We start from the raw sequence: 15410 nt of genomic DNA on the forward strand, positions 1-15410 counted from the left end.
GTGTTCAGGTCGAAATACAAGTTCTATCTTTTTACCAAGTGCTTGCCTCAAAGACAAAATCAAGAGCTTCTGTCAGAGTGTAGAACTCCTTCCTTGATGGTCTTTGATATTTTCTTGTCTTTTTAATTTTCTGTACCAGCACCTAGATAATGATTAGCATCACCTTGTAAGTGCCTAGATAAACAGATTCAGTTAGTGAAATTCAAATCATTCAAAGCAGACCTTTGACTCTTCCACCTCAGATGCACAGAGGAGGGACAGATGGTACAGACATCCGTTTCCTTGCCTTACTGACTTCAGGACCTTCGTCTCAGAAATTTTTGCAGCAGTATACCTAATATCTTCAGCCAGTTCTGCCATTGGAAGGATTTGGGCTATCCTAACCATATACAAAGCTTTCTCCAGTCTCCTTGTCATCCTTCCCTTTCCCTTCTGCTCCTTGAAGCGCCTCCAGAAAAAGAGAAGCACAGGTGAAACCGTACAAAGTTGAAATGAACATTTCAATGGAGTCTTCTATTTTGACTTTTTGTCATGGGAAGCATTAGAGTTGAAGGAATCAGATGAGGGAACCTCCAGAACATTTTTCCTCCTGAGTTCTATGAGCCATGATTAAAGACTTAGCTTCTATTTTGGGGCTTTAGCTCAAGCAAACAGAATGCAAAAAACAAAAGCTTGAGAGAATACCTACCAACAAACTCCAGCAAGGAGCCATTGATTCCACTAACACAATGGTTCCCAAACTGGGGTTTGTTAACCCCTGGGGGGTTCGCAAAACGTTACTGAGGGTTCTCGGGGGAAAAAATTCCCTAATGGCGGACAGAGCTGTCCCTAGGGACCCCGGGCAGCACGGGGCCAGCAGCCCAGAGCCAGTGAACTTCCAAGATCTAAGCAGATCAAAGCAAGATATCTATTACACTGAGGAGATTTAAACTTCAAGACTCCTTATAAGAAATGGAAAGGGAGGTGGATTTTTTTGCTGTTTTAAAAATTAAATAGGCAGCTAGTATTGTTTCTAAAATTATTAGGAAGAACAAGTTTAAGCTTTGTTGTAATATGCGTTGTGTGCCCGGACTGCTCAAGACCTGAATGCTTGTGTAGGATGAACTCTTTGAGCTTCTTAAATACCTTCTTAAATACCTTCACGCTGTTTCACATCTGATACTCCTTGATGAAACATAGGAGCCTTGTCTTATAACAGGCTTATTTAAAGTGATACAAGCTACGAAAGTGAGATCTTGGAACATTGTTGCTGTTTTAATAATGTAATAAAAATACTATAATAATAAATAATAATAAATAGTATGTAGTAAGCATGATATAAAACAAATTTTGTATTTCCAAGATCACTGCTTTTCTAATTTATACTCAGGTAAAGGAGAAAATATTCCTTTTTTAGGAGGGGGTTCGAGAGACTTGACATTTTAGTGAAAGGGGTTCACAGGTTGTTAAAGTTTAGGAACCACTGCCCTAACAGGATGACAGGTGTGGGCCAGAAACAAGCACATGACACAGGCAAGATTATCAGTTATGGACCTGTATCAAATCTCTGATTCTTAAGGAAGTCATGTCTGGTCTCAGCAGTAGCTTTCTTTTACACAGAGCAAGCAGCCTTGTCTAATAACCATGCTGGGTTCATGTGCTCTTAATGTTCCCTTGTTCCCAGGAGGCTGCAGCACTGTCTTTTCCCTTGGCCTCTCTGGCACATTTCTGAGGCATGGATTCTGTTATCCCTTCATGGAAATGGGGCCCTACCACACCGCTGTCCTAGGCTCTGGTGCTGACTCCCCAGTAACTGAAGCGCACCCTTGCCCAGAGTTCCAACCTCGCAGGGTGTCTTGGTTCACAGTTTAAATCCTCAGGGCCATATGACCAGTGAAGCAAACGGACACAATTAGGCTTTGCAAAGGTTTCTAAACACAGTTATTCTTTACTTAGACTGTACAAGAGATATACAGATCCAGAACCTGTGTTTCCTCACCACTCTGGAGCATTCTTTGGGGTTTTGGTCAGAATCCTCTGGGGTGTCCAGGATCCTTCTCCTGCACCTCATGCTTCACCTCCAAATCATGGAATCCCGCCTCTCCCCGCCACAACGCTCAGCTTCCTTTGACTTTAGCTGATACCACAGTTAAATAGGATCCCTCTGCTACAAAAGCATGCTCCTCTCTCCTGCGTAAGCTTCCTGTGTGTTCCCCCTCAACGTCTCAGGCTCTATGGCTTTAAGATCCAGTGTTAGGTTCTTTGTTCTCATGTTTGGGGGATTTTTCCTCTCATCAAACCCTAGCTTGGCAAACAAACTTGGGGGAGCTGGTTTCCCTGCTCAGGCAACCCTCTTTGGCATGCTCCTTGTTCAGTCAGACCAGTCATGAAGGTTAATGCCTCTCCGTTGTCCCAGGTCTGGGTGACACGTGACACAGCCCTGACAGAACATGGCTGACTCCACATCCACTGAGGCATTCCATGATATAGCAGTTTCTAACATCAACTAGAATTAGTAAGTCATCCATAGACAGATGCCCCAAATAACCACATGAGCTACTCATGGTAACTGATCTGACAAAGTTATTACGACCAACTATTCTCCTTTGTTTAAATAAAGAGAATTGCCCAGACATAAACCATTATACATGCATCCGTGACACTTTGCAGAGTTAAAAATTGATTTGGTAATGTACTGAATCTTGTACCAAATTTGTATTGTCTTGTTTGTTGTGCTTTAAAAAACCACTAAAGTTTTTTGGTTGTTTACAGGTCTTATAAATAAAACCTTTCTTCAAGCCTCCCCTGAAGTTTATTTTTGTTTAAAAGTTTATGATTTAATGTTAAATACATAATAAATTAACTTCACTTTAAGACATCATAGACTTTCCTATCTATTCAATTTGTTTGTGGGTTGCTTGCTGACACTACCCTCTGAGTTGGAAAATAGCTTTCCCAAATGATGATAAGCATTAAGCAACATACTGAGGTAAAGCAAAATCTTCAGGATAGGAGTTTTCAGTTGCTAGAATAAAGTGAAAAGTTGGTAAAGTAGGCTGAGCAAGGACACTAGTCCAAGGGAACAAACCAATCTGAACAGGATTTAATTTGTCTACAGGCCTTGATTTCATTGCATTGCTCAGTGGGAGTCCCTTTGTAGTGTCACTTATCTGCCTCCTCCTCCTCCTTCCTGGTGGCCTGTAAATATGTTTCAGAGTAGCAGCCGTGTTAGTCTGTATCCGCAAAAAGAAAAGGAGGACTTGTGGCACCTTAGAGACTAACAAATTTATTTGAGCATAAGCTTTCGTGAGCTACAGCTCACTTCAGCATCTGATGAAGTTAACTGTAGCTCACGAAAGCTTATGCTCAAATAAATTTGTTAGTCTCTAAGGTGCCACAAGTCCTTTTTTTTGTAAATATGTTGTCATTGTTGTGTTTTAGTCTGTTTCTGCTTGCAGACTCTTTTACAGGCAGAGTGACACTATTTCTGCTCAAACCTTCATATGCATTTATTTCAGAGTAGCAGCCGTGTTAGTCTGTATTCACAAAAAGAAAAGGAGGACTTGTGGCACTTTAGAGACTAAATTTGTTAGTCTCTAAGGTGCCACAAGTACTCCTTTTCTATATGCATTTATGGTGCTTTATGAATAACAGTGTTAGGGACAGGGTGTTTTCTAACCATCCTGTTGTACTTCTGCTACATAGGTTAAATATTCAGTAATGTAGAATCTAAGAGAATTTGCTGATGCGTGCACTGGAGTAAAACTGAATTAGGCTTTGAAAGGCTATAATTACTAATGGTCTCCAAATAAACAACATTCTCATCTGGAGGATACAGAAAGGAGCTGTTTGCCAGATAATTAACAATCCTGCTGAGCTTTCATATATACTTTGTGACCAAATAAACAAAAAACAGTTTTCTCCATCTATGTTCTGAACAGCCAGGGTGTCGGGGAAAATCTGGAAGCAGTGGAAACTCTTCTTGGGCACAGGGCAGTGGGTTAATTCTTCATTATTGTAATGCAACTACTAACTCAGAGCAGAGCAAAATGAACTAGGTTTTTTTTTTTGGGGGGGAGACACATGGGCTGCACAGTCACTATCTCATGAGGCTCTGGGCTTCATCAGAGCTAAGGTGTTTGCTTCTCACTTGCTGACAATTTCCATAGCATAAGATTGCTTTCTTCGCTAGAGTGTCTGTCTGCCATTATTGGCACCCTTTGTGATGTAATACACCATTTGGTTTTTGGTTTTAGAGTGGTAGCCATGTTAATCTGTATCAGAAAAAAGAACGAGGAGGACTTGTGGCATCTTAGAGACGAACAAAGTTATTTGAGCACAAGCTTTTGTGGGCTAAAACCCACTTCATGGGGTGCATGCAGTGGAAAATACAATAGGAAGATAGATAGATATACATAGAGAACATGAAAAAATAGGTGTTACCATACACACTATAACAAGAGTGATTAGTTAAGGTGAGCTATTATCAGCAAGAGAAAAAAAACCTTTTTGCACAGTTTGCAAATTAATTCCAATTCAGCAGTCTCTTGTTGGAGTCTGTTTTTGAAGTTTTTTGTTGTAGTATTGCCACTTTTAGGTCTGTAATCGAGTGACCAGGGAAATTGACGTGTTCTCTGACTGGTTTTTGAATGTTATAATTCTTGATGTCTGATTTGTGTCCATTTATTCTTTTACGTAGAGACTGTCCAGTTTGGCCAATGTACATGGCAGAGGGGCATTGCTGTGCAGGTGAACGAGCCTCTGATAGTGTGGCTGATGTGATTAGGTCCTATGATGGTGTCCCCTGAATAGATGTGTGAACAGAGTTGGCAACAGGCTTTGATACAAGGATAGGTTCCTGTTGTATGGTTGCTGGTGAGTATTTGCTTCAGGTTGGGGGGCTGTCTGTAAGCAAGGACTGGCCTGTCTCCCAAGATCTGTGGGAGTGATGGGTTGTCCTTCAGGATAGGTTGTAGATCCTTGATGATGCGTTGGAGAGGTTTTAGCTGGGGGCTGAAGGTGATGGCTAGGGGCATTCTGTTATTTTCTTTTTTGGGCCTGTCCTGTAGTAGGTGACTTCCAGGTACCCTTCTGGCTCTGTCAATTTGTTTCTTCACTTCAGCAGGTGGGTGTTGTAGTTGTAAGAACGCTGGATAGAGATCGTGTAGGTGTTTGTCTCTGTCTGAGGGGTCGGAGCAAATGCGGTTGCAATAAACCAACAAAAGAACTTCAAAAACAGACTAACAAGAAACTACTGAATTGGAATTAATTTGCAAACTGGACACCATTACATTAGGCTTGAATAAGGACTGGGAGTGGATGGGTCATTACACAAAATAAAACTATTTCCCCTTGCTTATTTTCCTCCCCCACTGTTACTCACACCTTCTTGTCTACTGTTGGAAATGGGTCATCCTGATTATCACTCCAAATTTTTTTTTCTCCTGCTGCTAATAACTCACCTTAACTGATCACTCATAGTGTGTATGACAACACCCATTTTTTCATGTTCTCTGTATCTATATCTTCCTATTGTATTTTCCACTCCATGCATCCCCTGAAGTGAGTTTTAGCCCACAAAAGCTTATGCTCAAATAAATGTGCTAGTCTAAGGTGCCACACGTACTCCTTGTTCTTTTCATTTGGTTTTTGTCACGTATCTTAGGCCTCACTGCAGCATGTAAATAGGGGCAAGTGCTCGCTTGGCCCTTGTGTTATGCGGTATGGACTGAGGGCAGTACACCTGAACCATTATTCTATATTAAGGGCTCTGCTGAGTGATAGTAGCAGCACCCCATTTCCACTCCACCCCCACCACTAGTTATTGAAACTAAGAATATGCCGACAGGTAATTCCCCTCCTCCCAGATTTAAATCTAATCAAGAGTGATGACTGACATGGGGGGGTTGCTATGTTAAAACACATAATTGCCAACCTACAATTAAAGTTGTCTGTGCAACTTATTTAGCCCTGTTGGGTATATTATATGACTGTTAGACTGGATACATATTCTTCCCAGCCTCCCCGCTGGCCCAGGCTCACCTATTTGTCTTGTCACCATCTTCCCCAAGTCAACTATGATCCAGTGACAAATGAGAAATGTGTTTGGGGATAAGTTAGTTTCCTCACCAGGCAGGAGGTTTTTGCCTAGTTTCTTCCTGCATTTAAGCTTCATAGTGTCCTCATACCAGAGGAGAGGTCTGCTAGTAGAATGTTTGGCAGAACAGGCCAAGCAAAGGGCAAAACCAGACTGAGGAATAAGCTTGATGACTTGTACTAGGACAAGATGGTCTGACTGGCCCTGTTCAAGCCCTCTCACAAGAGGGGGCTGAATGAGCATGACCAGAATGACCTCACTACTGCATTGGAGTTCACTGTAAGAGATGGAAATATGTTTCATGCTCCAAGAGCCAAAACTCAAACATTAAGTTCCACAATGTTGTTACTAGTTGGGTAGTCATAGCAGAGTGACCTTTCATACCATTTTTTGCACCACAGTGGTCAGGATTGTGTCCCCCTAGCCCAAGGCAGGTAGGACAGGTAATGAGTTCCTTCCCAGGAGAGAGTGTTCAGTGCTCCCTTCTGCTATTATGCCATCCCCACCAATGCACATGCTAAGTGCTTTCAGCAAGCCAGAGCATTATAGGCACATGCTTTTGACATCAAGAGCCATAAGGCATTAGTTCAAACTGAAGCGGAGCTGCATTAGTTGATTGCCACTACAAGATACCAGCTATGATCAAACCAAGGCAGTCTATGTTAGTAGAATAGGGGGAGTGGGTGAAAGTTTCCATTAAAAAACTGCTTATCCTTTCCACCACTTATCAAGTTTGCTTTCTACACCTTAGGAGGTGCTGGGGTGGTCAATGACGAACAAGAGCATAGGTCTTGAATGATTTTTTTATTGAGATATACTAGTTTTACTAGCTGAATTTCTCCTCCATCTCCATGCAGCAGCCAGGAGTGACATGAACAGAGTCCCCAGAAGAAGTGCTCCACTGGCCCAGGCTAAAGTCCAGGATGCTTTAGTGTTCAGAGGCAAGCCTGCCAGAAGAGAAACTTGTTACTAGATATGCTCCCAGCCTGCTCTGGGCAGGACTCATGTGATCAGACATGGCCTCTTGCCCCCAGCCTCTTACTGCTCAGGACAGACCACCACCCTCAGCTATGAGAATAAATGTTGCCTCCGAGTCAGATGCCATTTCAGATCTGGCCAGAACACCCATAGGATACAGCCAATAAGGGCAAGTCAGTGCCAGAGTTTCTGCCCTGGCTCAGTGCCCATGTTCAGGGCCACCAGTTGTGGAGAAGGTCCCCTTGAATTGACCTTTGTACTACTGGACAGCTCATCTTATGGAGCACCTACCCTTAAGTCCAGAGGTTTTAGACCTAGACCTATACCATGACTCAGACAGACACTTACCCAATTTGTTCATGGCAGCTTCTCTCTTTGGCCTGTCCTGGAGGAGAATCACAGGTCCCCTACTGGTGATGTGGGAAAGGCCATCCTGAAGATGCTGCTCAGAGCTCCTTCTGCCCCCTGTAAGGCAAGCAAGAGGTTAGCTGTGAAACCCACCGTTCTCCCACAGAGTTATCCTGTGTCTGGAGGGAATCCAGAGTTGCCTACTCTGGTCTTCATATCATAGTAGGGTAATTCATTGCTCAGGGATTGAGTACATCATCCTTTCCCATTTGGGAGCCAAATTTTCATTGATCAGCTGCTGTCAACCACTGCCACGGGAAGTGAAAATGTAATTACTCCTCTGTATCACAGGGGGTTTGTACCCAGAGGGGAGAGTTCATGACAGGAGCAGGTGAAGAGGAGGACATGCCTAGTTCCTCAGAACAGGTTTAGAGAAACCTGTGCCTGCCGGGCACTGTTATCCCATCCTACAGGGAGAAGGGAGGCAGAAAAGCTAGGATACTCACGGGCTGCAGCTGGGCAGGAGGTGGTGCAGGATGCTAGCAGGGAGGGCTGGCACACTGAGGCACTGCAGTGCAGGTAAACCTAGGAGAGAAGTGAGGTGGTTAGGGCCCTGCTGCTCTTGCAGTTCAGAAGGGGTATTGGGGCAGCAAGCTCCATACAGGTTTAGTGGCTGCCTTTGCATGCTTTGTCATGATGCCCTGCTTTTAAGGGTGTGAGGACATGTTTAAATTGAGGGAGCCCTCTTCACAACTGAGTGCCTTGGTGATAGTCAATGCATTTCAGGGTCACCCCTCCCATTCAGGGGAAGATGGCAACATCCTGAGGCTCTGGAGTTGCTCCCCCACCTTTGCAAGACTTGCTCAAGCACACCTTGAAGAGTCTTATCCTGCATGGATATGTTCTACCTAAAACCATTCAATGGAAGGGAGAGAGAGTCTGGATGAGACCAACACTGGGAGTTTAAGCTATAGAACAGCAGGTTAGACAAGGAATTTCACAAGTAGACCTGGTTAGGAGGCCCTCCTCCCCCTCAGGAGGTTTTACCCAACACTTCAGGTTAGCCTTAATCTGTAGTCATGCATCAGTTCAACAATAAACTCCATTTTCCTATGGGAATGGATTGCCTTATGGGAGTTGTAGTTCAGATGCCTGATGCCCTCCCCCTGGATTGAGCTCAGCTCCATGTTTGTATAGCACCTACCCTCTGAGGCCATAGCTTAGTATAACATGGGACTCACTTGGAACACTGTGCCTGAGCTCTTAGAGCAGAGATACAGCCCTGTGCATTGAGAGTGGTTTTCCCTCTTTCCTAGGAAGGTCAGATAGCCTAGTTTAACTGTCAGCAACTAGAGAAGACCCAGTCTCCCATACATGTAGTAATGGTTTTAGAGCCCTTGCCCCTCCCTGATGCAAGAGCCAGGAGGGGAAGCCAACACCATGATATGGAAGGGTCACTTATTGATTAGAAGTCATACTGGGCCTGTAACTGTCTGCTGGGAAGCAGAGTCCATGAAGGTGAAGGTGCTGATGATGAAGCGCTGGTAGTGAGATGGGAACTGCAGCCCTGTGGCAGCACCCACAGGCACCAGCTGGGTTTGGTAGTTGTCTCCTGTATATGGGCACCTAGGAATGAGGAAAGCAGTACTTAGAAGGGGTCCTACACTCCCCAGCCCCGTGTGACCCTACACTCCAAGGGAGTCACTCACCCATCCACCAAGATCGGCCACTGTGGCTGCTGCTGAGGATTGGCACTGGGAGTGGCCCAGCACTGGTGGAGAACTAGAACCAGGTTTGGGTCAGTTCTCTGCAGCATCCGGACCTCCACATAGATGGGGTCACGCAGGACCTTCACCACAGGGTAGTCTCTGTCTGCATAGTAGGATCCATAACCCTGCTCTAGAATAAGCCAGATGGACAGGAGTCACTCCATGGAATTAGAGACACTTAGTCCAACATGTATGGCCTGCATCCACACAGAAGAGGCCCAACTTCTCAGTGGCAGGGGTAGAAGGGAGAAAAGTGTTTCCACTACTTTAATTATAACCCAGAATGAGAGAGGACAACCCTCTAGGGTGGTCCTGTAGTCTCCAGGAATTAAAGATTTCTGGATGTTTCATCACATGACAGCCAACCAAAATTGGCAACCCTACCCAAAGTACATTAGCAGAGCTGCCTTTTCTTACTAGGCAGAGACAAGAGAACAACAACTTCTCCTATAGACAGCAGGAAGTTCATTTAACCTGAAATACATCAGTGTGATGCCATAACCCCATGCCAAGGGTACTCAGTCTTTTCTCCCACCATCACCTCCCCAGACCCACTCCATACTACATTTAGCCTCCCCTCCCATTAAGGCAAGAGCTCAGGCATAGACCACAATCCTGCACCAAGTAGTAAGAATGAGACCTGCCCGGGGGCTGAAGAGAGTTAACTACCTGTGGCAATGCGCAGCTCCAGTGTGAAGGGGCCAGGCTGGAACACAGCAGGGGGTGGTGGCAGGGTGAAGACTTGGATGCTCACAGGGAGGAAGTTACCACTGGTAGAGTAACTACAGCGGACATGCAACCTGGGAGAGTGAGAGAAGCCATCAAGTGTGACAGCTAGTCAGGACTAGCCAGCCACTGGGTACATTTAGTTTGGGGGTGTAGATGGGCACCAGCCAGGAGGGAGGTCATGAAAGCTGTCAGGAACCCCTCCCACCCAGAAGAGGAAGGCTGCAGCCCAATGGCCCCAATCCTCCCACATCCTTGAGCCTTGGAGGAGACAGGCCATGAAGTGAGTTAAGAGAATCCAGGATAGTGAGGGAGTCACTCTGCAGCTCCTGGTAACTGCCATGTAAGGGTTGGCTGGAGGAATATCTGGTCCTAAACTTTTGCCACTAGTAAAATGATCTGAACAGGGCTCACTTGAGAAGCAGCTCTACAAATGCAGAGGGGATTAGGAGTGAGCCTCATGTGGTTACCTGAAGGTGCTGTCCCGGGTGATGGATCCCAGACTCCAGGTTATCACATCCCGATTTGCCACCAGTTCATTTTCATACACACCCATGGCCCCATCCATCTGGGATGGAAGATCAGTCAGAATATAAGGGTTGGAAAGGACCTCAGGAGGTCATCTAGTCCAACCCCTGCTCAAAGCAGGACCAATCCCCAACTAAATCATCCCAGCCAGGGCTTTGTCAAGCCTTCCTTAGAAGTTTAAGGTCATGAGATTCCACCACCTCCCTAGGTAATGCATTCCAGTGTTTCACCACCCTCCTAGTGAAAGTTTTTCCTAATATCCAACCTAAACCTCCCCCACTGCAACTTAAGACCATTACTCCTTGTTCTGGAATCAGCTACCACTGAGAACAGTCTAGATCCATCCTATTTGGAACCCCCTTTCAGGTAGGGGAAAGCAGCTATCAAATCCCCCCTCATTCTTCTCTTCTGCAGACAAAACAATCCCGTTCCCCTAGCCTCTCCTCATAAGTCATGTGTTATAGTCCCCTAATCATTTTTGTTGCCCTCCACTGGATGCTTTCCAGTTTTTCCACATCCTTCTTTAGTGTGGGGCCCAAAACTGGATACAGTACTCCAGATGAGGCCTCAATGTCAAATAGAGGGGGGGACAATCACATCCCTTGATCTGCTGGCAATGTCCCTACTTATACATCCCAAAATGCCATTGGCCTGCTTGGCAACAATGGCACACTGTTGACTCATCCAGCTTCTCATCCACTGTAAACCCTAGGTTCTTTTCTGCTGAACTGCTGCCTAGCCATTTGGCACCTAGTCTGTAGTGGTGCATTGGATTCTTCCTTTCTAAGTGCAGGACTCTGCACTTGTCCTTGTTGAACCCCATCAGATTTCTTTTGGCCCAATCCTCTAATTTGGTCTAGGTCCCTCTGTATCCTATCCCTACCCTCCAGTGTTATCTACCTCTCCTCCCAGTTTGGGGTCATATGGGAATTTGAGGGTGCAATCCATGCCATCCTCCAGATCATGAATGAAGATATTGAACAAAACTGGCCTGAGGACCAACCCTTGGGGCACTCCACTTGTTACCAGCTGCCAACTAGACATGGAGCCATTGATCACTACCCGTTGAGCCCAAAAATCTAGCCAACTTTCTATCCACCTTATTGTCCATTCATCCAGTTCATACTACTTTAACTTACTAGCAAGAATACTGAGGGAGACTGTCAAAAGCTTTGCTAAAGTCACCACGTCCACTGCTTTCCCCTTATCCACAGAGAGGGTTCTCGTCATAGAAGGCAATTAGATTAGTCAGGCATGACTTGCCCTTGGTGAATCCATGCTGACTGTTCTGATCACTTTCCTCTCCTTTAAGAGGTTCAGAATTAATTCCTTGAGGACCTGCTCCATGATTTTTCCAGGGACTGAGGTGAGACTGACTGGCCTGTGGTTCCCAGGACCCTTCTTTAAAGATTGGTACTACATTAGCCTTTTTCCAGTTGTCTGGGAAATCAGTCCATGACCCCTCAGCTCTGCCCCTTTCATATAGCCAGGTTGGGGACAGATTAGAAGCCAGATAATTTCCCAGTAGGGTTTGGCATGGGATCAGTTTTAGGAAGGGACCTGCCAGTGCACCTGGTTCTTGACCCACACAACCCTGCTGTTCCAGTCTAGTTACCCCATCTTGGCCTCCCAAACCTTTACCTGGAAAGTTGTGCCACAGGCAGAGAGTGGAAACTGGAACAGGACAAAAGCATTGTTCTTCACCACAGGGACACAGCCAGCACTGCTCCCACTGGCCAGATGCACAGAGTCCAGAATCAGGGGTGGCAGAGTCACATCCCGAGAAACCACAATGGAGAACTGGCCATCTGGAGTGCACTGTGCTGTCACTGGAAGTGAGCAAGTGACAGGTAAGACAAGGCTGGGGAAGTCTCTCCCATCTCAGGGAGAGTCTTAAACAGTGGATTGGAAGGCAATAGCTTGACCTAGATCTAGGCCAGAACCCCACCAAGGTCCACTATACCCCTTTGGGTCCCCTGGAGGGGTAAGTACTAGGTGCTCAAAGGTACATTGACAATGGACTCCATATTGGCCACTGCAGCTCCAACAGGGAATGTGGGGTGGATTTTGGGCCATGAGCCTGGGTTTATTACTATACATGGCAAAAAACACTGAGACAGTCTTCTTATGATGGGTGGAATGTTAGTCTAATATCAGGGTTAAAAGTAACTAGCACAGCACAAGGTATGTTGCAAGCCCTATTTAGCCTTCCATGCTAGGCTGGCCAGCCATTCCATGCCCCCTTCTCACAATGAAGACAGTCAGCTGTATTGGCTATTCATATGCCTAAAAACTCACCTGTATTGCCATAGTAACAAGGCTTCAACCTATCAGTGGGATTGTAGCAACAGCCTCGTTCTTCGCAGTCTCCCTGTGTGATAGGCGGAGGTATGCAGGACAGTCTATCCTGGCTCTGGATGGCAGCACAGACACTGGGGCTTGGAGCATCCAGGGCTGAAAGAGACAGCTGGAAATTCATAAGGAGATCAGAGCAAGAGGGAAAGAAAAAACCAAAAAACAGGTGGGGCAAGATATGAGCCCCTGAGCATATGCCCTCCTGCTGGGGCCTTGAGGGTTGCACTCTGGACCCATGCAAGTTTACAGAGGCTCAGTTGAGTTGCTCTGAGGAGCATGGTCCAGGGTCTTGAGTACCAGGTGAGGGGCTGCCTGCCTCCTATCCCCAAATTTTATCTCCCTGCCACAGTTTTCATCTGTGAAGTGGCAATGCTTAAAATGGTCTACCTCAGAGGGATGTTTGAGGATTCAGTTTACACAGCACTTCAGACCAGTTAAAATGCAGTGGTGTGGGTAGCTATTATGCAAGACAGATGCATCCAGCTCAAAAATACTCAGAGGCTTGAGTCCAAGACCCAGTCTGCATAATTCTAGACTCAGACTACATTCATGCATGTTAACAAAAGGTTAAGTTCTTTATAACTAGGACATCCTGATAAATCTGAGAGTTCGGGGGAGAGGGGGAAAATGAGACAGGTGCTGTAGGCTCTACTACAGCCTAGAACAGTGACACTTGGATTGATGCTCAAGAGCTGCAAATGGCTCTTTAAATCAGCCTTTTAATATCATGCACTGCAAAGTCACAGGAGACTCATTATCAAGGTGCTGGTACTATGTTATTGAACAACTGTAGTTAGTAAAATATTTGGATGGACATACACACCCTTAAATTCATCTAGAGCAGAGCTCTGGTAAATACTTTCAACCCCCTGGAGTTTATACCATGGGGGTGGCAGAGAAGAAAGAAAAGCAGCTCCAGGAAATACTAAGACTTTAAGGTAGGTAAGTAAATGAATTTACACTACTAGGGATCTTTTGGGTAATGTGGATTGCTAATTTGGCTTCTGAACCACTGAGGAGTGAGTATAACCAGCCTAGAACTCCCCAGTCCATGACTTGGGTCTCCAGGTGCCAATGCAATACAAATACAATTAAATCCAGGCTCTGAGAAGTGCAGCCAACCAGAGGCATGGTGGGGATGCACACTGGCAAAGGAGGATGAGCAGGAACTATGATGATTGTGTGCGTCACTGGTCCCATAATGGTTACCTTGCCATAAGGCAGAGACAAGGAAAACAGCTGGACCTTCTCTGTGTAGGCCTCCCTTAGTGTAACTGGAGCAAAACAGCCATCTTTAGATAAAGCATTCACTCACCAGTAGTCAAACTGCCAAGTGTGTTTCACAGAAGACACTAGACTCTTACCTGGCTGGGCAGTGGGGCATCTGAGCACCTTCTCTTCAGAGAGAGCCCTGTACCCACCTGCATCTGTCCCTTCAATCCTAACCACCATCAGGTAATTTCCATTCTGTAGAAGAGAAACCCACAGGAGTCAAGACTGTTAGAGCAGCATTACAAGAACCCTATGCAGGCACCACAAGTTCACTCACCCATTCATAGATGTAACAACCATCATAGGAAGCATCAACTTTTCTGGAGCCATCTGGAGTCTGAGACACCCAAACCCCACAGGTGGAGTCGTTCTGCAGAGTGTGAGACTGACCAACAGTATCTAGGGAACCCCAAGAGGCAAGAACAAGGAGGTCAGTATACAGTACAGAGGAAAGTGAGTGAAGGAGTTATTTAACTAGCTATTAATAGCTCTGCATCCCCTCCCCTCTAACTTCCTATAAGGGATAGAGTTTGGGGCTAGTCTTAGGGTCTACAAAAAGACAAGTAGAAGAGTAGCATACAGGCACCTAACCCTCAGAGGCTATACCTCTGAATAGCACTGTTATAAGCAGAAACTCTTGACTCATGTAAGCAGTTACTCAGTTGCATTAAAGGATGAGCTAGCTATTAGACAAGACTTGGATATCAGGCTACAGAGCTTCTGTTCCTTCTCAGTATAACCACATGCTGGTATGGGAAGACACTGCCAGGTTCTTAAAGCCTTACTTTTGCTTACCCCAAGCAGTCAGTTCATAGGACATCCTTCCCTCCTTGCTTGGAGGTAGAGAGAGCTGCAGGCTCTTCCCGCCACAGACTAAGAAGCTAGAGTTCTCTAAAAAAACATCCCAAGTTCCCAATACCAAGGAACAATACAACACACACAAGAGCACAGCTCCCAAAGGGCAGCTATTCTGCCCTACACCAGCCATGTTGATTTCCTAACAGCAACCCATAAAGCACTTACTCTTAGCCTGGCACATTTATATCCCAGAGGCAGCTATGATTGGGCAGAGCCCAAGTGATAATTCCTGCAGTAACAGGTGAAACTAGCCTACCCACTCCCCAAGTTCTATTAACACCCTCCCAGAGCCAACACCTGGGGGTGTTCAGACTTTTCACAATCCTTTCCTTCTAGAGCTGTAACTTTGGTGGTGGGACTGAGCTGACTGGCACCTCTCAGAAGAAAGCAGGTATTGTAGCTGTGTTCATGTCCCTTTACTTATGAGCTTATTTTATTATTTGCTATTAGAGCCCCAGGGAGGCTCTGAACCATTCTCCCTTCTTGGAGTTTGTTTCTTC

The 15410-nt window shown here is 45.6% G+C and overlaps 1 protein-coding gene across 1 annotated transcript; it reads right to left on the reverse strand.

Annotated features, from left to right (window-relative positions):
• Positions 1 to 6880: 6880 nt before the first annotated feature.
• On the reverse strand, positions 6881 to 15040 carry LOC140916447 (zona pellucida sperm-binding protein 4-like). The gene is made up of 12 exons (XM_073358097.1): positions 14848 to 15040; positions 14330 to 14451; positions 14145 to 14247; positions 12724 to 12879; positions 12067 to 12254; positions 10368 to 10465; positions 9841 to 9971; positions 9112 to 9301; positions 8881 to 9028; positions 7909 to 7987; positions 7403 to 7519; positions 6881 to 7023 (listed from the first exon to the last, which is right to left on the reverse strand). The coding sequence occupies exons 1-12, from the start codon at positions 15038 to 15040 to the stop codon at positions 6881 to 6883; spliced, it is 1668 nt and encodes a 555-aa protein (XP_073214198.1).
• Between the last annotated feature and the right edge of the window lie 370 nt (positions 15041 to 15410).

The sequence above is a fragment of the Lepidochelys kempii genome, chromosome 1, assembly GCF_965140265.1.
Source record: "Lepidochelys kempii isolate rLepKem1 chromosome 1, rLepKem1.hap2, whole genome shotgun sequence".
Taxonomy (NCBI): domain Eukaryota; kingdom Metazoa; phylum Chordata; order Testudines; family Cheloniidae; genus Lepidochelys; species Lepidochelys kempii.

What these genes read in the sequence shown, in the direction of transcription:
- LOC140916447 (XM_073358097.1), bottom strand. Translation starts at nt 15,040, where the DNA reads ATGGCTGGTGTAGGGCAGAATAGCTGCCCTTTGGGAGCTGTGCTCTTG. An exon ending in TTGTTACTATGGCAATACAG is followed by an intron (nt 12,255 to 12,723) that starts GTGAGTTTTTAG and finishes GCTCACTTCCAG; the next exon opens with TGACAGCACAGTGCACTCCA. An exon ending in ACCCGGGACAGCACCTTCAG is followed by an intron (nt 9,972 to 10,367) that starts GTAACCACATGA and finishes TCACTCTCCCAG; the next exon opens with GTTGCATGTCCGCTGTAGTT.